General features: G+C 43.9%; 1 protein-coding gene across 1 annotated transcript in view; it reads left to right on the top strand.

Annotated features, from left to right (window-relative positions):
- The window catches only part of SCML4 (Scm polycomb group protein like 4), a 46,374-nt gene extending 27,960 nt beyond the window's left edge, over positions 1-18,414 (top strand). The window contains exons 5-7 of the mRNA XM_075089848.1: positions 2,834-3,100; positions 11,666-11,811; positions 17,036-18,414. Coding sequence (XP_074945949.1) covers positions 2,834-3,100; positions 11,666-11,811; positions 17,036-17,161 — 539 coding nt within the window. The 3' untranslated portion in view covers positions 17,162-18,414. The remainder of the gene's footprint in view (positions 1-2,833; positions 3,101-11,665; positions 11,812-17,035) is intronic.
- The last annotated feature ends 8,092 nt before the right edge of the window (positions 18,415-26,506 follow it).

The raw sequence follows: 26,506 nt of genomic DNA, 5'->3' as shown, positions 1-26,506 counted from the left end.
AGTTAAAACCTGTAACCACAAATCCTTGAACGCACAGTCTCATTTTCCCTAATCTAATTGTGACCTGCATTTCCTCAGGAGCTTCTTTTGGTCAGGAGGTGAGTCTGATGAGCTGCTCCAGTAATCTACTGACCGCTCCTGTCAACTTGAAGATCAGGAGCTCTGAAAAGGCTTGCTTAGAAAACTGGCTGCTTGACACGATCCCTGCTCCCCCCTGTCCAATGAAGACATGAATATCACTTTTCAAATTCCCGGAGCACCTTCCACCGGGGCATGTTTCAAACAGTAATGAATGGAGGCTCCTGCTTGGTCTGTGGCAACAGGCATCATTACTCCCATTTTGGGGCCCAAAGCAGAAACATGTGAAATAAATCGATCTGGATCAAGAAAATAGTCTTAGGCAGAGTCAGGAAGAGAACTGATGGCATCTGGCCCCTCATCATAGGCATAGTCTCACACCCAACTCATGGGTGTCCTTCTACGGGGAGCTTTCACACACACGTCTTATTTAACATAAACTACTGAGAGAGTCTGACATCAGTCAAAAAATCCCTGGTGTCTGCTCACAAATTTTGGAGTCATTTATATCCATAGTAATAAAAGCTGTGTGCTGTTTATTTAGCAGGGATTTTTTAATGTGCTGTTTGTTGTTGTGATAGTCTGTGTCTTCTTCATATTGTAATCATATTAAAAGAGCATTCTTTTCCTGGAATAAAGAGGTAATGATTCACAAGAGGCATAATTATTCCATGCGGTGCAGGCAGGATGCTGCAGAAAGAGCTGTCTTCTTTATGCGTAAGAGGCTTTTATTGCAAGTGTTCTACACAGTAATTAAATTCCTTTGAACGAGAAGGCTTGATTGGATTTTCTTTGGTTTATTGGGAGGAGTCTGAAAAGCAAGGTATTTAGCTCGATTCCTATACAATTTTGGCATCTGTTGGAGGTTAGGGAGAAAGGTTCAGAGCGTCTGATTCCCATTTCTATTATGCCAGTGTTATGTTAGCTAAACTCTGTTGAATTCAATTGAACTATACCCTATCTGTATTTGTGTGAGAATCAAGCTCAGAAACCCCTGGCAGAAAGCAGCAGGATACCTGAACGCATGCTGTAGGAATCCAAATTATCTAAGGGAGAAAAGCCTTGCTAATGGGAAGTTACTTGTGTTTGCAAAAGCAAGTGCCCAAAAGTGAGGAAACTTCACATTTACAGCAAGCCTTCAGATCTGATATTTGCCATATGGCAAGTTCAGCCTTGGCCCACAACAGGACAAAGTTTTAAAAGAGAGCAGCAAGAAAATACAAAGTCAGGCAATCATGTAACAAACATCTGTGCTGTGGCTTGACACACAAGCCAGGATGCTGGCATGGCACAACTCTTGAGTATTTGACTTGTCAAACTAAATCATGTTTGTTTAATGTCAACTACTGTATGCAGCTGCCAAGGTTGTTTTTTTTTTTCAAAGGAAAAGAGTAAAAATGTAAGTTAAAAGGAAAGCTCTAATATATACAGCCTCAACATGTATTAGCAATGAGGTTTGGGTCTTGTAGCATAAATTACAGCATAAATTCTTGTTACTCAATAAGGCTACACAATACATTGGGAGGAGAGTGTTACTCAGGCAGGTAAGGAAATGTGCAACACCACATGGGGCAGTTTCACCCTACTCAGATTTGTCTGGAGGGACAGTATGCATGGTGAGGAAAGTGGCATTTCCAAGAGCTCAAAGATATGTCAAAGGGCAATGGGAGGCACTTTCCTAATCTGGGGATTCCCTGCCTGCCTGACGTTAATACCTTGTTTCAGCCAGTGAGAGTGGGAATCTCTGGAGCACAGGTTGCCAGTATTGGTAGGGGTTACATGAAGGTTTGGATATCAGATAGGTTTCCAGGGACTCTGCTTGTATCCCGGTGGTGGTGTAGAGGGTGCTGGGGCTGGGCGAAGGGAGGGAAAATGGCAATGGGAATGAGGAGGAGGAAGACCTTTGACTATGTTTTGTGAAGACAAAAAAGGCAAGTAGGAAGGAGCTTGGACATCGAAGCCTGTTGGAAGGAGACTGGGACTGGCCAGAGGAGGACAACGACACTGACGTGGAGGTCTCAGTCAGAGAGCGAAGCAAGATGGACCTGGACTTAGGTCCGTGATGCTGGCATGTGTGTCTGAACCTGAGCCAGGTCCAAGTGACTCAATCACTTGTCTCTGCCCATGATAAACCTTGGGTGTGCTCATCAGCTATCAAGCCTCTTCTCCTTGTGGGATACTAGGACTGATGGATTTCTCCAGCTGAGGATATTTTCTGATTAATTTTGGTAATTGCAGCCAGAACGCTTTGGTTTATTACCTTCACTCCTGTCTACTGGCTGTCAGGTGTTATGAACCCAACAAACTGCCTGTCCCGTTGTCCTCCTCTGCGTTCTTCCTTTCAACTTTCATGTTTTTAAATGAAAGACAAAGCAAACAATAGCTGCACAATCCTCCAGTCTTAGCAGTATTCAGGGAGCACCATGAGGCAAAAGGGACCTGCCAGTCAGTGGCCCAGGATTTTATGGAGAATATTGCCATAAGCCAACACAGATAAGTCACACATCAAGCCATATTTTCCCTGTTGTGACTCTACTGACTTCCGAGTAGCTGTGCTTCCCTTCATTAATTATTAATTCTCAGCAAGGATCCCTCCTGAAGCCAGCTGTCTGTACAGGAAGTGAGAAATAGAGTTAAACTTTTTGCCAAAAAAAAGGGAATTTTGGCAAAAAAAAAAAAAAAAAAATTTCAAGGGCTAAATTAAAATTGGTTCTGTTTTACTGATGTTTCTTTTATGTCTTGGCTTCCTGAGCAGAAACAGTCATACCTGAGGACTACCTGGTTGATCCTGCGAACATGAAGCGGTACAGTGTGGATCCTGCCGATTCTGCCTTCAGTTGCATGGGGTCCATGTATGCCATGCGGCAGAGTGCTGCAGATGGACGCCCTGCTGGAGGCTCCTCTTCCTCCTGTAGCCATCGTCCTGCCCAGATATCTTCAGGAGGGTCCTCGTCTACTGGCCTGCAACATCAGACCTCCAGCCCAACGAGGAATGGGACCTATCTCGAAGGAAACAGAAGTGGTAATATAACATCTTCCATTTAGCAATGTGGGTTGGTATGCTGGTGCCATGCTGGAGTCTTAACTCACTCCCAGATTCCCAGGAAAATTAGTGAGGTTGATCTGGGTTGAAATCCATCCAGACCACACACGCTTTCATTTAGAAGGAGAAATAATAACCTGTGTAAACACAAAATCAATCTGTTCATCATTAAGTAAAAAGGTGAATGTTTTCTAATGCTGTTATTAATTATGTAAACATATGTATTATGTATAATTGTGTGGCAATCACAACTGCCATTATCAACTTACAGGTATAAATATAAATATTAACGTTAAGGCATTCCTTATACATTAGATTGGTACTGCCTGCAGGCAGGTACCTGTCATTTGTGTGACACCAGTTGTGTACAAGATATGATGCTGAGCAAACCTAAATATTAGTGCCTACCTCAAACCATTTTAGCAAAAGGTTTTGCTTCCTAGCTGTGTGGCCCATCCTGCCCCTTTAATCATGAATCAGGCCAGATTTTCCTTGAAAAAGAGTGCCCAGCAAAACATATATTTTAAGAAATCATCCAGCTATTGCTCAAGGCTCTTCTATCTTTCAGGAAGCAAAGTCACAAGTTTATCTGCAAATTCAAGGGATGCCATGGGAACCACTGCATTCAATATCTCATCTTCTTCCCTCTCTTTGTATTTTTGTCCAGCTACCCTGCTAGGATTTACGTTTGCTGCGTCAGTTGCTCTGCCCATTACCTCTATTCCCTAGTAGCCATGATTTTTTTTCTTTAGAAATGACCTGGGTTCAATAAAAGGGTTAGCTAATTTCCTAAACTTCTGTTAACTTTGTCTTTGTTTGCATTTTCCAAGCTCTGCATTAGCAGGTCTTTATCAGTAGTGATTCAAACAGTGTCTTCACCCCTTACTAATTATTCAAACTTCATTTATGCATTTTTCATCTTGAAGATAGATCTAACAAAGGATTTGAGTCTCAGCCATTCTTAAGTCATTAATTTCTTTCCCTTCCTTATTTAATAATCGAATCTACTGTCACTCTAGTCTATATTTTTTTAAATCTTGATATATTTGCAGAAGCCTTGCTGGTTCCCCTAGCCCCTTTGTCTACCATTAGCTCATTACACTGTCTTTCTGCCCTTTCATTTCCCCTGGAAACTGCAAGTGATTCTGCATATTCTTGCTTGGTAGCCACTCCAGAGCCTCTCTCCAGTAGCTGCAGACTACTTTGTATAATTCCTTTACATCCCTCACCTCCCCAACACCTGTATTATTTCTTGTTCCTGAACTTCAGCTACTTAGTATTTTAGAATATTATTCTTCCAAGATACTTATTGCCAGTATTGACCCTTGTATTTCATTGTTTATCTAAGTTTGCCTTCCTAAATATTCAATACCTACCCCAAACCATCGCTCACTCTGTTATTATTCTCTCATACTTGTTTCCTTGGTTTATCCCCATGTTACTCTATTATACAGAGCACAACTAAGCGTTTGGTTCTCATAATTATTTTTTCTTTACTTATACAGTCAACTTTATTCAAAGCAAAGTGGATAGTATAGAAATACACTACTGCAAACAACTTTTAAAAGATTGTCACTAAGAACCGGGGGCCTCAGTTACAAAGAAAAGGAAATGAAAACCCACTTTCTTTCAGATCTTGTTCAGTGCCTCTTGGGCAGGCATAATCAGGTGCTGGGAGGACAAGAGGCTTACTGTGCACAGGATTAGTTTTCCCCTCTCCCACTGCTTCCCTAGAGCCTCCTAGCAGAACTGGAACCCTTTCGTCAAGCTTTTTAGTTGGCATCTGTGAGGACTCAAGATTTAACAACGTTATTACTTGCTTGCTTTGAAAATATCATTCTGCTTGAGATTAGTTGTTATCTCTATGTAATACATAGGGAGGGTCAGACCAGTTCAGAGCAAAGGCCTGTCTAGCCATGCATCCTGTCTCCAGCATGAGACAGCAGCACACCCCCAGGAAAAGGATAAGTGCAGAGATGGTGGTGCTTACCTTCAGAAAGTTGTGGCTCAGGGTTTCCTGAACCAGAAGTGGTGGATTCATATTTAGTAACCCTTGATAGATCTTTCTTCCCTGAATCACCCAATGGCTTATTGAATGCTTTGCACATTTTTAGCACCCACAAAATACCATGGTAGGGTTTCTGTGCTTAAAAATGTGTTGTGTGGAGAAAAGCCTTGGTATCAGGGGTTTGAATCTATGTTCAAGGGGATGAAGTGTAAAATCAGAGCTCCTTAACCTTGCTCATCTAAATGACTTTCCCTTCCTGTTTCTGACTGTGAGTGCCACTGTTTCCCTGTCTCAGAAGAGTCATACAGTGGCCATGCAATAGGCTTTGCAGGTTCCTATATTTCTCTACCTTGAGACATACTAAAGCACTTTGAGGAGCAAAGAGGAAGATAATGCTTTTGGACCAGACACCCATGATACTTTCTTGCTTTGAGGCAGTTACAGGTGACTTTAAGCTGCTACATATGATAATTTGGGGTAACAGGACTCATCCCAAAACTGCTTAGTATCTTTTATGTGACACACATTTGACACTTGCAAAGTCTAGCTCATCTGGGATCTCTGGGATGTTTGACCAGCTCAATAGTAAACTAACAGTTATGCAGTGAACATAATGAAAATGGCTATTAATTTGTTGATATTGATCATTTATAATTATTAACAATTTATTAGTCCCAGTATCATCCATTGTAGATTACGGTCTACCATAAGGGTACGTGCAAACCCATATGGAGGTGGGTTTGCTCTCAAGGTCTCCAACAGGAGAAATAGCAACCCTTGTGCTCTACCAGTATGCATCACTTTACATCAGCACTAACAGCTAGTGCACGTTTGTGCCTCCACCATTCATTGCATTTCTTCTGATCCACCCAGATGCTTTCTGGAGCCTTCAGCAGAGAGTCTCCTGCAGTCTACAGCAGGAGCTGGGCCCTCTGAGGCAGAGCAGAGCCATTTGCTCTCAGACACAGCCAGGCAGTTTTCAGTGGTTGTGATGTGCAACACAGTCACACCCATGAAGTCAAGGTGCCCACAGATTACAATACAAATTCTAGCATTAAAGAAACTGTGCTGTTTCCAGTCACAGCCTGGTTTCATCTCCTACTCGGTTTGCGATAGCGTCAGCTCTGTAACACTGGAATTCCCACCATAGAGTCCTACAAAGCATCGCCTGCTCCTTCTTAAAATTAGAGACTGTTTCTTCGCAGCCATCGTACTTTCACCCACCATGCAGCTTTCACTTTTACTAGCAATCCCACACTTCTAATATACACATCTTTTTGCAGTTGCCTTAGTGCAGCCACACTAGAATTTGATTACTGTTTTCACACAGTCTTTCCTGCAAAGGTCTTTGGAATCTGCGCTCTCACTACGATGCTTCTCTGTGTGTTTTTGCTCTTTCTAGGGATAATTTATAAGCTGCTGAATCATAAGTGAGCAAAGATGAGTAAGTGGTGCGTGCCAGTCTCTGTTCTTATCCTCCTCAGTTTGCATACTTACAAGGCAGGGATGGGCAGGACTCATTAAAAAAAGGAAGAATTTCTCTCTGAAACCTCAAACCAATCCTCTTTATTTATGGATATTTTTGAAAAATAGCTTGCCTTATTTATCATGGTGGGCAAATATCATGGAAAAAACCATAACCATAAAACATATCTCAGTGCATAGCAGAACGTGTCTTTCAAGCAGAATGGATGAGATTAAACCTCAAAGCTCTCATTAATGCGATTGGAAGCTTGATGCCTAATTCTCCATGATTATGCTAAAAAATTCCAAAAACAAAAATCCTCATTTCAGAAAGCCAGTTGGGGCTGCTAATAGATAAACATGCACTTTCCTGTCATCATTTGCCAAATTGAAGCTCTTAAATCAGGAAAGGAATAGTCAAGGACATCATAAACCTTTCCAAGCCTGCTTACATAACAAAGCCTTTATTCCAAGTATGAAGAATTGTGTGTTCAACCACAACATAATAACCTTAACCTTGCCCTGTAGCTTGTTATTTTTATGTAGATTTTATTATCCAATATTAGCAGTTAATTATTATCGCCTGAGGGCCTTTGTTAAAGAAGCAATCCTGCTTGCTAATACATTTATTTCCTGAAAACATTTGGGTGCACAGGGTTTGAAGCTTCTCTTTTTCCAGAATAATCCTGCAAGCACCCTGCGGGGGCCAGATCCAGCATCTCCCCAAGGCAGTGGCAAAGGAGCTGCCGACGGCATTGCGGGGCTCAGCACTGGGTACCAATTCTTCAGCGAACACAGCCTGCCTGTTAACTTTCGAGGACATTTACAGCCTGAAGAGTTCGATGCTTTCAGTGAGCTGCCTATTTTCCCCCTGCCCCTGCAAAAGAGAGGCAAATCAACAAAAGCCCAAATAAATATTTAATGCTAGCCCATGGCTGCATCTCATGCAGCTGGATGCTAGGCTGCTCTTGCAGCAGTCAGAGGAGCACCTGCAACGTTGCATCCCCACACGGTTCGTGCCATGCCGGGAGTGGGAGCAGCCACTGCGCTGGTGGGACAAGGACTCTGCCCTGCCACGCCACAGGGCTGAGGCCACCAGCCAGGTGGTGCACGGCATCTCCTGCAAGCACCTGCCAGTGCAAACAGATGTGCTAAACTCAATCTTCTTTCCAGAGTTCTCTGCTGATCGTTGCTTGTCAACCCCCCGCCGCGCCCATAAATATCCCGTAACTGTGTTCTCCCACACACCTGCTTTCTGATGCCTCTCCTCTTCTCCTGCTTGGTTTGCCCTAGACTTTTAGAAAAAGTGTCTTCTACAAAGCTTTCCTTCTGTCCTTGTTTATAGTGGGAGATGGTTTGTTTTTAAAAATAATTCCCATTTCTCTGTGTCTTTGAGGGTCTGTTACTTCTGCTTAGTTTCAGTAGATCTGCTGTTCCTTATTATCTGCTCCAGTGCAATCAGAGAGAACCTTTTAAAATTTCATTCCCACCCCCTTCCCCTGAGGCAAAGAAATCATTTAGGCCTGCAGCAATATTAAAGTTCATCTGTCACTCCCTTTCCACTCTTATCTATCAATGACCGTACTCCCTCTGGGCTCTGTTTGTTTGCCAAGAATGTATTTAGGGAGTCTGTTATTTATCTTTCCTTCTTTTGCAGGTTTAACTCCATTTTAGCATTGGATTTCCTTGTCATGCCTCTGCAGTCATTTGGCCATTGGCTTTCTCTCTCTCTATCCTCCTTCTCAGGAAGGTGCTGAGGCCAGAGGTGGGAGGCAGAAAAAAGCCTGCATGGGGTTAGAGTTCAGACCAAGCCAGGCCAAGTCGTTCCATTGGCTTCGCTACCCTTTGGACACTGACCTGGTATCTCCAGCCATTTCTGCACAGGCAATGGCCTCAACTGGGATGCCCTGAGACCTTCCCCTGCAGAGGAACCTCTTCATTCTCCTTCCCCAACACCGCTTCAGGCAGGAGGGGGAAGTGCTTCCCTCTGATTACCTAAATTTCCATATCCCATTCCATTAATTTGACAAATTTTTGCCACCTGTCAAAAACAGGAAATTGGATTTGACCTAGATTACGATCTCTAAAAATAATTATTGGTCGTGAGCACTCCCATCTCTTTGTAATCTGAGTATTCATTATCATCTTGATTAATTCTGATGACAGGATGGCATAGGATACCCGGGAGACATGAGACTTCCTCATTTATCTAATTCTTAGGTTAAGTGTGAATACCTTCAGATAAGAAAAAAATGTATAGTGCTTGCCCTGCTGCCATCAAACACTTTTGTGCGTAATATAATCTTTCAGCAAAGTGATGCTTTGCCTGTACCCCATGCCTTTGTGTAGACATGAAATGATTTATTTTCTTTTGTAAATAGAGAGATTACACTTAAATGTGAAAGCTACAATGTTAAAAAGCCAGAGTAAATTAAACAACAAAATACATTTTAAAAGATATGGAAAAACAGATTGTTTCTAGACTCACCAGCTACACACTGTGCTCAAGATATTTGTCTGCAAGCTGGTGGTATGCCAGTTTTATTAACAACATTTAAAGGTAGCCCATTACACACATGTAAAATAACACATCTTAATTCATGAAAAAGCAGCAGAGAATCCAGGACTTGACTCTAGATAGGTAAATAAAGACAAAACAATCTTTGAACAACTAGTATCTACAGATAATTCTTGATTTTATATTATATTATACCTCAGGTAGGGATTTGAAAGGGTTATTTTCACCTGCTAGGACCTCAAAGAGTACTAGCCATGCAGTCTCTTTAGAAAGGTCATTTTTATATTTGTCCTTAAATAAATCAGATTTATGCTATTGATTGCTAGATTGCGAAGGAATGAATAGAATCCCCCTGTCATTTCAACCTTTTCTTCTCATCCCCCTTCCTTTCATTACAGATATTTTCAATACCTGTGAAGGCTCCCAACCGCTCTCGGCTGTCTCTGTTTCCCTTTGCCCTTTCCTGGCATTTCTGGAAGCAGCAGGTTGCAGGCAGAAGTCACTGGGCCAGGGGCTGCTCTCTCTGTGCCTGGTGTGAATCCCAGGCTAAGCCCCCTGGGCTTTCCTTACATTCATACAAATTTAAGGGAAAAAATATGATCCTCAGTCGTGGTACATCTCCCCTGACCACATTATGGCAGTAGCGCAGAAACTTCTGCAATCCTTTGGGCACGGCCAGACCATTTTCTCCCCGCTGTATTTTCCAGCTGTTTTGTGAAACCTTTGGTCTGGGGTCCCGAGGTGCCCAATATCTCCACACATCAGCTGGCACCCAGACCATCAGCAGATCAGGTAGGGGACAAACGCTCACCCCTCTGCCTCCAAGACAAGTCTCAGTTCTCCCACTTGTCCCTGACAAAGTTACTCAACATTACTGATGATCCAGGGGTTGGCCAAGATTACCCTGCTCATTTTGCACTCTTTGTTTTCATCGTTTCATGCCAAAGGCTCCAGATGGTGCCTGTACCGTTGTGTATTGCACTTATTCTGTGAGCGGAGCCCAGGGTCGCCTGAGTCCATATGAACACCAATCCTCACTGTCTAATTAAGAGGACCTGCAGCTATTCCTTGTCCTTTATATCCAGAACAGTGACTTAGCAAATGAGAGTGTAATTATCATGATATTTACATCACATCCCATTACGAAGCCCATCGACCAGATTTGCACATTCATAGCACTGCTGCTTACTGGAGTTCATCCTTCGTAACTGAAAAATATACCTCATTACATTATACTGTAAGATGAGCATGGTGGCAAGAAAAAAGATTACCAATATGCACATAAAGCCATTATTGTGCATATATGGGCAGAACCTCAGCTAATATAAATCAGCATGGCTCTGTTGAAGTCAATGGAACGACAATCTACGTAAGGCACAAACCCAGCCCACTCCATTTGCTGACATGCATTAGGATTGTGTTTTGAGTCTCTGTAAGCTCAGTATTTCTCTGGAGACTTCAGCCCTTCTCCCCTCAGCAGATCTGATTGCCCTCTTGTCTACCTGGGGCTTCTCCAGGCTCCAGTTTAAGTACCTCTGGTCTCCCTCTACTTGCACTTTTCTGTTTCCTTGTCTGCCTTCTGTAGTCCCTGCTTGCTTACCATTTGCATCTCTTTCATTGAAAACTAGGCCTTAATGGAAAGCGAGGAGCAGGTCTGGGCAAGTTACATGTGTGCTGCTGCCTGCTAATGCAAAGTTTGCTTGGTGTGGGTATAAAGAAATTTGAACAGCTTTCCTGTAACCTAGCATAATATAGATCTTGTAATAGTGAAGCAGCATAAGTGGGGGTGCAAATTATATTCACGTGGAGGTTGAGATTTATAATTCTGTGGAGACTAAGAATAAAAACATAAATGCACTTTCATTCCAATGTGCCTTTATTCACTTGATTTAAAGCTACAGCAAGCTGAAGTGACCTTAAATCATCCAGGGCTTATACCATTAAAAAGTCACATGTACAATGTTCATCTGCTTGTGTTTTAGTAGATTTCCAAGTAGGCATTCATTAGGGACCATCAGCATTGTGGGAGCATAAGATTAGCAGAATACAGACTAGAAACCTGCCTTTAAGTTCTAAGTCTGAATATCTGAATGCAAAGGGAAAAAAACCTATTTGCTAAATCCTGATTTTTATCCTCTAGCCTTTGCATTCAATGGCAAACTCCTTTGTTTAGTGCTGAAGTGCTTTCCCTCCAGGTGGGAGGGTGGTGTCTTCTTGAGCCAAGATCCCCGCTGCTTGCAGATCAGACAGCAGGGGCAGCTCGGTTTAAGAGCCTGGCAGCTGGCACATTTTTCCTTCCCCAGCAGGAACCTGAGGGTTTCATGTTTTTTAACGTAATTCACCAGCTGGGATCGTGTCTCATGATAAGCAGTCAGATCAGAAACTGCTCCAAGTCCCCTTCTCTCCCCGCCCCACCATTTCAGGCTGATGCTTGCACGTACAGATCCAACGTCCAATGCTGCAGTGAGGCTGCCATATCACTGCACACTCTCAAACCAAGGAAACCACTGCGTGCCATTGTAATGTGCTGTTGTGGGCTTTTTTGTACCGATAGCCTCAAGTCCTTCACCAGAACAACAAGACACAGCTCGGCCATCAAGCAAGAATCCTTTGACTTGGACGGTGGATGACGTGGTTTGGTTTGTGAAGGATGCAGACCCACACGCCTTAGGTCCCCACGTGGAGCTCTTCAGAAAACACGTATGTAGAAGACTGCCCTTACCGCCTCTGGGTAATTTAATCCAAGTGCATGGGCAGTCCCAAGAGCTAGCCAGTACACATCACACACACACCCCCATAGCTGCTTTTGGCTGCTACAGGCACTGTTTGTGCTTATCCAGGTTGAACGCAGGGCCCTGCAAGGTGTTCAGAACCACTGGGGGGTTTGGTTGAAGCAATGTTCACTTATCACCTGAGAGGGTGCTCAAACACTGGAACAGGCTTCCTGGAGAGGAGGTCGATGCCCCAAGCCTGTCAATGTTTAAAAGGCATTTGGACAAAGCCCTTAATAACATGCTTTAGCTTTTGGTCAGCCCGTAAGTGGTCAGGCAGTTGGACTAGATGATCGTTGTATGTCATTTCCAACTCTTCTCTTCTCTTCTCTTCTCTTCTCTTCTCTTCTCTTCTCTTCTCTTCTCTTCTCTTCTCTTCTCTTCTCTTCTCTTCTCTTCTCTTCTCTTCTCTTCTCTTCTCCTCTCCTCTCCTCTTCCCTTCCCTTCCCTTCTCTTCCCTTCTCTTCTCTTCCCTTCTTTTCTTATTTCTCTTTGTCCTTCAAAGGGGAGACCCTAACAATGTCCTGAGAAAACACACTTTTTGTTCCCCACTACACCAGTGTAAATTGTTTCTATGCCAAGCCTAAGAGAAAGCACAGAGTATCTGGTGCTCGTTTTTCATTGTTATGTTGGCACAAAAAAGCCTTGTCTCAATGAGAATTTTTTCCCAGGGTACCTATGATGCTTCTCTGAAGAGCATTTTTTATGTTTCTCTAGATATTTAGAAGGAAAAATGCAAAACAGCCAAGCTTTTAATCTTTTTCCCCTCAGTATTATGTAACTACATAACCAAACTTAACAGACCTGCTGACTCATTGAGGAATACAATAGTTGCTTTTGCTAGGCAATCACCAGTGGTGGAAATGATATTACCCTTAATTAGTAAAGGGGAAGACTGTAAACACACATCTGATCTGCAGTTTCTTGTTCTGCTGCTGTATATGGAGTTGGCACCAATGCATCTAATAGCATCTTCAGCCTCCTTCTCCATCCCTCCTTGATCAATTCAGTCTGGCTATGAAAATGGATTTTACCCTAATTGTGACTCGTTTGTGTTCAGCTGGAATTCATAGCTTTGGATGTAAGTGCCTGGACCTAGGTCTAAATGAGAAGAACTCCCCAGCCCTGACTCCTGAACAGCGCCTCAGGTTGCAAAGCAAGTGAGAGGCCTCGATCACCAGGTCCCACTCCTTTCCCATGTGCCAGCAGGGACGGGTGGGAATGTAGGGCTGCAGACATGCACTGAGGAAGACAACTGATGGAATTCCAGCTACGCCCTGGATGCAGGGTTTCCAGATACTGAGGAGAGGTGGCTGAGGAGCAGATGAAAACGAAGACGAACATCGTCCTTGATGTCTGCTCACCCTAGGAAGGTACTGAGGCCATCTGCCATTCTGCAGACAGGCTGGTGGGATGAGAACAACAGAGCTGGCACACTGGTGCTAGGATGAAATCTGCAATTACAGGTCAGGTGTCAGCCTACTTTCCCTGCCTTCTGCAGAGAAGTCAGATCTGCCTTATAAGCTGATAATGAAAACAGGGCCTCCGTTGGACATGTGGGTAACCAGGCAGACAAATAAGCCACCTTCAGATTTAAAGAAACTTGCTTTAGCATGAGTTTCTGAGACTGTCAGAAGGGCCTTTGCACCAAGAGAACACTCTTCATGCAAAAGAGAGAATTGCCATGGTCTGAGGCATACAGGTACATCCCAAAGAAGAGAAACATTTAAAGTTCATCTTGTAAATATGGGCACTGCAAAAGCACCAATTTTGACTAGTTTCCACTTGCAGCAAAGGATGGCACAGCGTGCTTTTATCTAGCAGCAGGGCAGTGACACGCTCCAGGCAGTCATGGGCCAGCTGCATGGAAGCATGCCACAATACTACAGCTGCTCTGTGACCAGAAAGATCAAGCTAAATTGTCACTAAAGACCGTCCTTGTCATCCTTTGTTGAGCACCCATGGGCTGTACTTATCATTGGTTTCCTTGTAAAATATTCCATAGTTGTGAGAACCTGGGTAAGATTGCATCACAACTCAATTCAATTACGCCTTCGAGTTATATATGTCCCTGCAATTTTTCAGCCTTTAGAACTCATCTGGATTAGCACAGAGACCCCAGGGGTGAGAGACAAGTGATTAGTCCATTAACCTTAGCCATATCTTCCTGTCTGTTCAATCTTTCTATGAAGCAGGTGCATAATTTACTTAGAAGCACTTACTGTCATTGACCAGGCCCAGCTATCACCTGAAATCGTTGCTTTGGCAATCAACTCATCTGAGCTATGACACTGGGAGGGAGAGGGTGGCAGGACCACAAGGAAGAAAAGGCTAAGGGCGGTATCCTGTGTGTGGGCAGTGCTCTTTCCCACTGCTATATTAAGCCATTTGGGTGCTGACTGCAGTCCCCAGATCCAGCTCTCCCAGGTGCAGGAAGAAGGTGCAGCCCGCATCCCCCACAGCTACCATATGCATTGCAGGATGACCACAGCTCTAACCTTCCCACAAGGAGCAGAAGCTTTTCTTCTTGCCAAGACACCCAAGGAGCTCTGTGACAGGCAGTTCCTGAGGTTTTCTGCCAAAGACCATGAAACTGCCTACTCCCCCCACTCTGCTGTTCCTGCTCCCTCGGTAGGGACGTGTGCCAAGGAAAGCCTAGCCCATAACTGATAGATCTTTTGGCCTCATGCAAAGGAGCCATCGCCCTGGCAAGAACCTCCTAGCAGCACTGCCTGCCACTATGAAAGTCCCAGGCAATGCTGACTCAGCAAGAAAGACTTGGTAGAAAGACTGAGGGAGGGAAATGAAGAACAGGAAAGAGTTACACAGGGAATTAGCAGGTAGAAAATGCAAGGTGGAAGGGACTGAAGAAGTGTTATGGTCTGACAGTTTAATTACGGCCAGTGATTGGCAAATGCATGTATGAAGGAGACAAAAACCTTTGAGTTTAACATAATTAATCTGATTTATTCAAATAGAAACCTGTCTCTGCCAGTGCAAGACATCAGACTTGTGAGCACGCAACTCTCCCTACACCTTCTTCATCTCAAGTCTTTGAGCACTGACCACTGAGCTGCCACTCAGTGCATTCCTGTCACAGGTGGTGGCCTTACCAGGGTAGATGTCTGTTTATGAGATCGCAGAACATGAAAGTAGGGAGGTAGATATATATATAGCACCCAAGCAGGATATAGATCCTGAAGTCTTTAATTTTACTCAGAATTAAGTGCTTAAACACCCGTGAAGATGGGGACTTTAATCTTTCTCATTAAAAGCCTCATCCTGGCGGACATGCACCACCAGGTTCAATTCTTGTTTGTAGGGCACAGGGCTTGTTTAGGGACTACTCTACTTTTTGAACAGGATGCGCAGAACAAGTGCTGCAAGAAGCCAGAACACAGTAATACTCATTATCGCAGGTGGAAGCTGTATGTTTATACCCACTGTATCATGACCTAGCAGCTCATATGTTTGCTGTGTCCATTCACTTGCAGGAACATGGCAATGATCTGCAATATTCTAACTTGCACTGAGCCAGATCTCAACTCATGTAAAACAATCTAATTGCACTAGTGGCACTGAATTTTACCAGCTCCAGATCTGGTTCAAGATCTTCTGGTGGGGCTATTGTAGATTTGGGGACCATGCTATAGAATCCTTCTTTTTAAAATAATTTTTAAAAGGGCTGACGCAGTAATACTGTAGAGCAGTCAAGCCAACAATCTGCACAGGGACATGGCTAATATGGGATATTTAATTAGATATGAACGCTCCCTCTGGCATACTCTTGTCACGGAGTTTAAATTTGACCCCTACACGGTAATAATAAATGAAATAATAAAATGCTGAACTCAACATTTAGAAACAGCTGCCTCTGCGCCAAACCCTTGACAGCGTTTTCACCCTATGGCACCACAGTTCCAGGAGTTTGTTTTTCTTTCTTATGCAAATACTAAGTAAATGCGATACTTATTCTTACTTTCCCTTAGCTTCCTTAAAATAATGGGAGGGAGAGGGGGAAGGTGAAGGGAGTTTCTCTTATGGATAGAGTGGGGGCTGCAGAATGAAGAGCATTAATTGATTGAGTTAATCGGAAAGTGACCTTAACTGCTTATCAGCTAAATCACCTACTGAATGGAATAATAATGATCAGGGCAAATTACGATCCATAGTATTGCTTAATTACTAGGTAATGGATCACAGAGGGAAGATCTGACCATCTCAAACAGAATAAAATATGTACAGCATTAGTATGTGTGTATATCTATGGACACACAGAGCGCACTTACTGTGTTTTAGCTCCAAAGGTCCAAGTATGTAAGTGTGGTGGAGCCTGTGGGGAGGAGTAGTATTTTTCAGCAGATCCACTAATATAGTCAGGAAAAAACAGACAAGCTCAGGGTCCAAGGAAGGACAGTGTAGCTGAAAGCTTCTGTGTTCTACAGTCCATAGTAAAACACAGTCCATTTCTCTGTGCACCCAAGCTACTTTGTGCTCACTCTGTGATTTCAAAAGGTTTTCAAGCCAACAGGTCTGGATAAAAAACTGAACTTGGTGGTAATTTCCTCCACTTACATGATGGTTAGATGAAATTTGAACAAATTTTATTAATATATGCAATAAAATAAGCAAGTTACTACTATCTTCAAATTGAGAAAAAGAAATATATATCTGTATATACACACACACCCCACCATATATAAGTGCACTGGAGATACGTGAAACATGCAGATAGCCAGGGAAAAAGCTGGAACTGAGATTCAGAGATGCGCTATTAGCAGTTCATGGGGCCATGACCCTCTCCCTTTCCCCATCGCTCACTCCTTTTTCTAAAGGTTGACTGGCTTTTCTCAGAATTTGGCTTAGAGAAACCCTGATTTTTTTTAAAATCCTCATGTTTTAATTGCAAAATAATTGAAAACCTAGACAAACCTTACAGTCCCTTGAAGAATAAAAAGTACTGTTTGATTAACCCCTCCTTTAGAGTTTTTTGATATCGCACCTCAGATTTCAATTTTTTAAAATGCATGACATTTCAGTTAGTTCTACTCTAAAAGACATACTGTTTCTGATTCACTTTTTTTATTGTGTCAGGACACAGCACTGGAAAGGGGTTAACACATTTTGATTCTCCTTCCCTCTTTTGAAACCAGGAGATTGACGGCAATGCTTTGTTGCTGCTGAAAAGTGACATGATCATGAAATACCTGGGGCTGAAACTGGGACCTGCGCTGAAACTGTGTTACCACATTGATAAGCTGAAGCAAGCCAAGTTCTAACAATTTCTTGAACAACAACAGAACCTGACCTAAATCTAGATGGGAAACTAAAGGTAACATGTTGCCTTACAGAAATGCATTCAGTTGCAGATTGTTTTTTTTCCTCTTTTTTTAACAAAGACTTTGTCTTTTTTAATGTTTGTGCATTGTCACCTTTTTTTAATCCAATGGGGTCCTTTGGGCTGCTTTGTGTTAATAGTTTGCCAAAAAGTATATAATTACAATAATTATTTTGTACCATTAGTATTATTATGAGTATAGTAAGTCCTATTTTTGTAATCAGAAGTGGAAATCAAAAACAATCACAGCTATGGCATTCACTGAGGACTGCTGGAAGACTAACCAAGAGTCCCTCACTTGCCACGGGTCTGCCTCGGAGGAGTAACTGCTGACCTGCATTGGCTGGGCTCCAGCTCCACCACTGATGCTAAAGGGCTAGAAAAGCATGGCATTTGGTCTCCTATTGCCTGGTAGGAACTGCCCCATGTCTTGCACTATCTGGAAAACTTGAATTCTTCACTTAAAATGAAAAAAGGGGGGGGGGGAGGGGGGGGAGAAAAAAGAAAGTAAAAAAAAAAAAAAAAAAAAAATAGGGGGAAAAAGGTTTTTTTTGCAGCTAAAGTACTTTTTCCCACTAGAGGGAGCAGCCCTAATAGACTTGAGACTGGAGCTCTGATGCCATGGTGCTTTCTGTCTGATTAGCTTTGACCATCATGACTTTCCTATTGAGCACATCTATAAATACCGCCTAGGAATTGCAGGCTCCCAGCAGGATAAGCCCGTCACCGTTTACAGATAATTAATTCAAGAAAAGCCCAAATGTGGAGAGTGTTTCTGACAGGATGTTTCCCGTTATGCCGAAGAGGGGGTGGATGGCTCCCACGGTGTCTGGCGTGCTCAGCTGTCAGCTCCCTTCCCTGAGCCATTTGTGTCTGGCGTACAGCTTGTGGCACTCTAAGAAAAAGCAGAATTTCTGGTTTTGTTTCTGTTTGCCTTTTTAAAAAGTGAGGGAGCCGGGTGGGAGCGTTCCCCACGAGGAGCTGGCAATGCAGGGCACATCTCTGCACTTCGCAGCAATGGTCAGGTCTGGGGTGGACGCTGCGGAGTCGGTGCCTCATTGTGCCACAGCTTTCAGCACATATGCAGGTGTGCTGGGTTTTCTGTCCCAAGTGGATTAAAAATAATGCCCTTCCCTCTCTTACACACATGCAAAAGGTGCTCATCGGTATTCCACATAGCCAGGTGGGAGAACAACAGGTCTCAACTGAGGGGGTAATTTGTGGCATGGGTACGCCCTCATTTTCATCCTTCACAATGGAGGATGATGCAGGGAGACACCCATACAGTTTAAACCCTTCCTGCATGACAAGGAGAGGTAGCAAGTATTTGCAAGTCATGCAGGTTATTTTAGAGCTAGCCTCAGCTGAAGTGAGGAACAGGGTCTTGATAATACGCAGGACGTCATACTGTCTGACCCTGTTTATGCAGAGCAGAATATTACCAAAAATACCTCATGGAATAAAATCCAACTTGATGCATTTCACTAGAGTAGAACTCCTACAAATAGATACCGGTTCAAGATCTAAACCTGAAAATCCTTTACAATATGATAAACCATATCCCACAAGACTTTTACTAAACATTTGGGGACTACTCCCCCAAATGAAAAATGTTGTCTGTATATGTTTGCAGGATTGGATCTTTACAGGACTGACCAGCTTTCAGCAAATCCTGTCTGCACACTGAAACACCTTTAATAGGAATAGCTGAACAAGTGTGTTAAATGAAATGTTGTATACTATCAAGTGATGTAATATACTGAACCCTAAACATGCCGATGCCTGGAAGGTGACACCCACCCGTGTCACTTTGTGTCCGTGGTGGGTGTAGAGAACAGGAATCTGTTCATCTGGCTGTCTGGTTGAGGCAGAGGTGACTTCACATCAACATCAAACCTGTACAGTTCATTTTTCACTCTTATATTAAAACAAACAAACAAACAAACAAGCAATCTTTTCCCCACAAAGGTCCCCAAAATATGTGAAAATCTTGCTGTATTAGTAATGTCACCTTCAGAGAGTCCTCAAACAATCTTTTTGTTTTTGTTTTCCCCCATAATTTTGAACTCAGTTAACTTCTCTTTTTTTTTTTCAAAAGGTGATTTTAATTCCTCCACTTAAAAACCCACCTTGCTGTAGCACATCAGTAGTCAGAGCTGGTTAGGCTTTATCAGATGGCTTCAACACTGGAAAATCCCACTTCATTAAAATCAAAACTTCATAAAAGCATGTCACTTTCTAACATAAAATTCTATTTAACTGAAACTACAGCTTTCAGTAATGTCAAAACATAATTTGACATTTTGGAAAAGGAACATTTTTGCTCCAAGAGGATTTTTTGCATTTTATTGTATTTTTCTGGAGAATTTGTAACCTCACATTTTGTTCTGAGTGTGGGGGAAAAAACCCACAACTACAGACTTTCCTGACCAAGAATCCTTCCCATTGAGCTCTGTGTCTCACCCCTTCCCTCCACCTCCCCTACTCTGGACATTACAGCTGAGAGGGCTGATAATGCCAACGCAGTATGTAGAGACTCAATGGTGGCAATGATGTTCCTACACTTAATATGCTGAAATAGTTTTCATGTGTGTATCATTCTGATGTATACAGTCAGTGGTGCTATCTCATTCGACATGACGCTTGTAGGTATAACAGAACTGTCCAGCCCATGATATTTAATATTCTGTCTTTTGCAGGGGAGGCAGTTAGTGGATTCATTTTACATGTAAGTAACGCTTATAATAAAAATTCCTCACTGCATGGTTTGTTTTTTTTTTTTCACTGAAAGGCAATTAGGAGGCAAACATAACTGCACTAATATCGCAATTATAACTACTTTTTCTCTTACAAGTCTTGTCAGTGAGGGTAGTTAAGCAGCTCTGCTGTGCCAAGGGTGTCAGGCCATTTCCTCAGAACAAGCACTAAAGAGCCAGAACATGCATGTCAGCCGCTTCTCCATTAGCTGCTGCTTTAGACGTTGCTTGTACAAATTACTTCGCTTGCTATTCCGTCCGTAGCTCTTGCGTCAGACTGCAGCCAACCAGTTGTATTTTTGAACTGTTCCCAACAGGTGGGTGGATGAGCATAGCCTTAAAACAATATGTGTGCCTCTTTTCTACTTCTAAGCACTCATAGCTGGATCGAAAGCCACTCTGGTTGCTTCATTCAGTTTCAACACTCTAATTGAATAAAAGCAAGCAGGCAAAGTCTAAGGATTTGGGAAGAGCTCTTCTCTTGCTCAAGAGCCAGTCCCAAGCACAGCACCTTCTTGCATCTGGCACGGCCAACCAGCTCAGCCTCTTCTGCGACACAGGCCAGCCATGCTGCCTTCCCACCCACCTGCTGTCACGGCTTCTTCTCTCGCACCAGAAAATGCCTCCTTTCCCAGCCAGACCTAACTGAGTTTCAAGAAATGCCTCTGGGAATGCCTCCACCCCTCTGAGCCCACTGTCTTGCTTGGCAGGCTGAGGAGCAGAGCGGACTTTGCAGCGTTAGCATCTTTGCTCAACAAAATTAATGCAGGTAGGTACCCTTGGGACTGGCGTGTGAAGCATCACTTTGGGCTGTTACTGCCCTTAAACTGATCGCTGAACTTCTACAGGTTGTCAGCAGTCTTCATGAGTTATACTTCTTTCCTTCTTAAAGAAAGGATGGCTGCGAGAGATTAAGTAGAACATTATTAGCGAAACCAGCAATAATCAGCAAAACAAGGAGAAAATTGCTAATGAAGTTTTGGCATGAAAAGGTGCCTCTGTTGGATTAGCGGCAGGAGCACAAACAATCCTCCAGTTCAGCCAGTGCTGCCTGGGCAAGGCAGGATGAAAGGACAGCGTGGGAGCAGGCGTAAGGCTTTAGAGAGGGAGCGGCTCGGAAGCCTGGCCCCAACTCTGGTGGCCACAGATGGCCTTTCCTCTCACCCTGGCACAGTCACCCCACAGCCCTTTCCTGCTCGAGAGCTGTGGTGCTCTCCCCTTCCCCAGCTGCACCATCCAGGGGCCAAGCGAGGTCAGGGCGGAATTTGTCAGCTCTTACCCTCTCAGATAATACCCCAAAGCATTCAGTTAATTAGTTAATGCCTTCTTTTCTTTTTGTCTCTCTCTCTCTCTTTTCTTTTGAATGGCTTCTACTTGGAAAAAGGTATCAGGAGGGAGATGCCCCCAGGCCCCTCCAGGAACCCGTGGGTGGCCCCCCCCAGCTCACCCCTCGGAGGAGCATCTCTGGGGTCAGACATCCTCTAGGATGGAGCTGGTCCTGCCCAAGTGCTGGGAAGAGAGGCAAGGATCAAATGCCCCCTTTTTATTAATTAAAATTAAATGCTGTTCAGGTGGTTCCCCTTTCTGATCCGCAGCCTCCCCCCCCAGGGCTGGTTGCTCAGCTCCTACTCATGGGACAAGGAGGGAAGCAGAGGAGATGCCCGAATGGGCTGCCCACCGCTGGCTGGCCCAGTGGGGCAGCAGGTACGGCAGCACCAAAGCCAGCCACTAACCTGGCTTGAAACTGGTTTGGTTGGAGAGAGGCAGCCTGGCCCAGGTTTTGGTCTGGAAGGTTTTGCTGTCGGTTGTTCCTAGGTCACGCTCCAGTGTTTGGTCTCCGTGTTCAGTCTGTTGCTGTGAGGATTTTGTCTCCTCGTGAGCTACTGTTAAGGCATTGTTCTCCTGGCCCGGGCTGCTTCCACATCAGCAGGCTTGGGGTTGCTAGGGAAATAAGTCATAATAAGCACTTTTGGGGTAAAAATGCAGGGAAATGGAAGATCAGCAAGAGCCTCTTTCCCTTTCCAAGCACTTCTGTCTGCCGAACCTTACTGCGGCAGACCCAGCATGGAGCCCACACACCATCACTCCCTGCCACTGGTAATCGGGTCATATGGAGCCATAAGGATTTTCCTTCTCTCACCAAGAAATATGGTCCCAAATTCACATACCTTAGCCAGAGAAAGCAGGCAAGTCACTGCACATATTGCCTCTGATCCCTTGCAATAGTTGCATGCTGCTCTCTAATCCACGCTCCCTTCATGGACAATTGGAAACCGATTCCCTTGGAAATCTAAAATTTTGCTTGAAAAAGAATCACTTTTATTCACTGCCATGAGTTAAATATTATGGAAACATGTCTGCTAACAATTTGCTTTGTGTAATTTGTACTAATGCTAATAAGCAACAGCTGCAACACTTCCTGTTGTAAATTCTTTTGTGGTTGCAGTGGTATTATCACATCTGTACTTCACAAATCTGATAGACTCTAGCACAACTCGCTCATTCCGGCCCCAGCTCCAGCAAATCCCTGTGCCTCAGAAGTACGGCTATGCAAACATGAATTTACAGTCTCTGTCTCCCTTTGTTCCCAGAGCCTCAGCTCCCCACCAGGTGCCTGGAGCTGGAGGGGTGGGTGGGGATGTGGTACCCCGGAGGTCAGCCAGTGCCTGCTTGGTGTGGTTGGAGATCATTCCTTTCAGCAGAGACATCACTGACCGGCCAGGTTTATTGCAGTTCAAGCAGACAGGTTTTGGTCAGAGGCTAAGTGCAGAAGTAGTATGATTCATTAAAGAAAAAGAAAGAAATATTAGGGTGTGATAGACTGCCACCATAAGACTCAAGCTGAAACCCAAAAATCTTTCAACTGTAATCTAAAGAAAAAAGTTTCCTTCATTCAAGACGCTAAATAAAGCATGTTAGGCCAAACCCAGATCCCACTGAGGTCCGCGCAAGCTTTTCTATTGAATTCATAAGACCAGAGCTTGGCTCATAAAACAGGTCAAGCTTCAGCCACGTCCCATAGTAACTATAGCCTAACAAGCGATTTCATCCTCCCTTAAAAAGAGCAGAGACAGCCGCCACGGGCCAGCCCTCTACCCCTGCTCCCAGGAGAGCTGCTAGCTTCCTGGAAGAGAGCTCTTCCAGCTGCACCTCTACCTGATCCCAACACCTTCTCCAGTTAGCTTTATGTTTTAGCTCTGAGTTTCGTGGAGGGTGGTTTGGGTTTTCCACTTCACAGCAAACCAAAGCCCGTGTGCTGAGTATTTCAGCCGTGCCACTAGGCAGAAACTCGCCCTGGTTTGAACATGACTTCACTGGGAGATTTCCACACATCCCTGAGGTGAAACCCTAGGTGGAATGTAAAAATAAAACTTTTCAAAATCAGCCCCAGTGATCCACAGTTTTTGGCTCCTTCAGCATCCACAGCACTTCATCATGCTTCAAAGGGTTGAGTCTCTTGGTAGTGCCATAATCGGACAGGAATAGCTCACAGGACTTCAGAAGAGACTCAGTCTCTGACTACAGAGTCGTGCTCCTCTTGGTCTATGTGTAGCTGCCAATAAGCAGCATTTGGGGCTGGACAGGAGAGTGCGCGTGTCTGTGTGAGTTGCTCAGAGAGGCTTGCCTGGCTGCACAGACAGGCTCTGAAGTGAGTGAAACAAGAGCAGGGCAGGGCAGCTAGAAAGCACGGGGTTCAAAAATGGGCAAGTCTCAGGTTTCACTGGGCTCCCCACGTCGTTTGTGCCCTGCCTCCAGGTTTGTATTGAACTTTCCCTGTGTAGAGCAGTATGTCTTTATTACCCAGAGATTTCCCTTGGTGTTACAAAGAACTGGGATCGTGCTGCCCTTTTCTTTTTGAACATGACATATGGACAACCAACTTCCTATTGTCAGATCTTAAAAAAAGAGTGGGGAATGGGAAAAACTTGAAGTCCAAGTAGTACAGGAATAAGGACACTTCAGAGTGGAGCAGTTTCACAGCTTTCAATGTCTTTCAGCTGAAACACAGGAGAAAGGGGGAAAAAGGACTTCTGAGTTGCAATGGATCCAAGCCAGTGAAAGGCTAGTGACTAATTTTATCCCCCACTTTGATGGTTTCCTGATCTGCAATGTGTTTTATGGCCCTGAGCATTTGCTGCAGTGGCAGTATTGTGACTTGATCCATGTGTCCAGGTTCCACTAGAACCAAATGACTGTCTCCAAAACTTATCTGTCTTCTTCATGGCTTTTCTAATGTGCTGTAGCATCCAGAAGGCTTCTGATCAGCTCGGTAGAAGTCAGTATTTAAAGAAAAATACCCTTTTTTCTTTTTCTTGTGGCACAAAAACTTCATAAGCTGCTATAGCCATAGTTGTGTAGCAGGTCGACATACACTGGCTTTTTTATTGTATCCGTCTAAGAAACCTAGTAGTAAAAGTAAGTTTCTTGCTTACCCAGTCTATATGCTTACAAGAAATCAATATAAATTCCAGTCATCCATTGACACTACAGTAAATTTAGAGAGTTATCCCACATTTTTACCAGTGTAAATGAGATCAATATCTGATCTACTAACAGTTAAAATACAAGCACGTTAGGCTACTGTTATCAAAAACTCACTATCAGTATTTGTGTCACAGCAGCATGTAGAGGTTGCGTCTGGCATTGTGCAGGCATACCATGAGACACTCAGCCTGCTCTAGAGAGTTGACAGCCTCCTGCAGCAAAAGGGACAACCTAAGGAGAAGGGTTTCCTAGGGGCAGTTTTCCGTCCCTGTTGCAGATAAACAATTAAAACAGATAGAAGTCAATGGCACATGAGGGGAAAATAGCAGGACGCTGAGAAAAACGAAGCAAAACTTCCAGGGAGGTAAACCGTCTTGCCTCCTTCCCAGCATTGTTAAACCTGACCTTTGGTGAAGCCAGAAGTTTGAACCCAGACTTCCTGGTCTGAACTTAGTGCCTTACCCACAAGACCATCTGCTCTCACCATACTCCAGCCTTTCTCCCTGTGCTGTCCACGTCTGACTTAGTCCTCACACAGCCCTTGCTTTACACGTGTGAAAGATAGCACCCACACAGGCCTGTAAAGATCAGTTAGTCCCTCACCCTGCCCTCATTCTTCTCTATCTTAGTCTTCTTCTGCTGTCTAGTCTTTCCCCTGGAAATTCTCACCCCTTTCTATTCCTATTCCCCCACTGTAGTTACTTTCATTCTTTTCTTCTTTTCCTTCCTTTCCGTCCTTTCCATCTTTCAGTGACCGTATATGTGTACCTCCTTCACCCCTGCTGCAATTCCTTCTCTACCTTTTGGCTCTTCCCTGCTCTTCCATTTCTATCTGTTTCCCCTCTCTCTTTCTCTGTAGTTTTCTGCAACCCTTTCTTTCCTTTCAATCAAGTGCTCTTCACAGGAGAGTCTAGTAACAGTTCTGCTGTGACAAAGACTACCACGCGCTGACATCTTTTAATTAGGTTGTCTGTATTTTTTTGACATACTCTTTATCTTGCACAAAAAACCTTCCACTGCTTTCATTCACCAGCATGGAAGGCACTTTTTGAGGATGCTTTTTAACTAGTTGGCTGATGACTATTCGCAATAAATACCTCATTAAAAGCTCAGCACTTTTACACAGGGTGAGTGCAGTTTCCCCCTCTACCTTCCATCTTTTCCTGTGCTGCCTCTTGATATTCAAGCTGATTAAATGCTTATTGGTTTGAACAGTCCCAGTTATGATGCTCACTGGGATGAATCCTTGGCTCCCACCCTGTTGCTGATGCACGTTAAGGCCACATGGGCCAGGCTTGGCCCTGCGGATGGCACACCATAAGGCAGGTGTGAGCATCCATGTGTGCTGAGAACAGAGCCACCAGCATCACTCCCCCAGACATGGAGAAGGTCCAGCTTGCTTTCAGCCAGAATCAGAAAGTTGGTTGGAAAGAAGAGGTGCCCACTGCCAATGATAACGGCAACAGGAGGTAGGAAAGAGTCATCCGCCTGGATGAAGAAGAGAAGCGGTGTTGGCCAGCTGGGAGGCAGCGGTGGGATAGACAAAATCAGCAGTGAGAGAAGGCCACGCTTGTAAGTCTACATTAAGCATTGTGAGAAAATCTGTGTGGCAACTGGCATTGCAATATTTACAGTGTCATCCTTTGTACTGAAATACGTGCAACACCGCAGGGCAGATTTGCACATATAGATGCACAAGTGTGAGTTTAGAGTAATGACTGTAGCTTCTGTGGGGCTACTGCATTCTTCTACCAGTGGGAATGAGATCAGATTTTGGCTCTGGGTCTCTGTTTCCAAACAGTGTGAAGGATGAGAGCAGAACAGTTTCGATCCAGCTGGAAAGTGGCAGCCTTAAATCAGGCCACAAAATAGTGCAACTCCTGCTCACACTTTTTTTTTTAAATGCTGCTCTGAGGTCCCTTCCAATTCCTCAGCATTAGCTTCCAAGGCTAGTGAAGCATGTACAAGGGTTTTTTTTTTTTTATGTATGTGCTATTATCTGTTTTTGTACTGTTAATGGGGCTCAAAGTTTGTTAGCTTTGATT

This window comes from Phalacrocorax aristotelis, chromosome 3 (genome assembly GCF_949628215.1).
Source record: "Phalacrocorax aristotelis chromosome 3, bGulAri2.1, whole genome shotgun sequence".
Taxonomy (NCBI): domain Eukaryota; kingdom Metazoa; phylum Chordata; class Aves; order Suliformes; family Phalacrocoracidae; genus Phalacrocorax; species Phalacrocorax aristotelis.
Note: the sequence above shows the minus strand (reverse complement) of the source record. Positions and strands in the feature narration are given on the sequence as shown.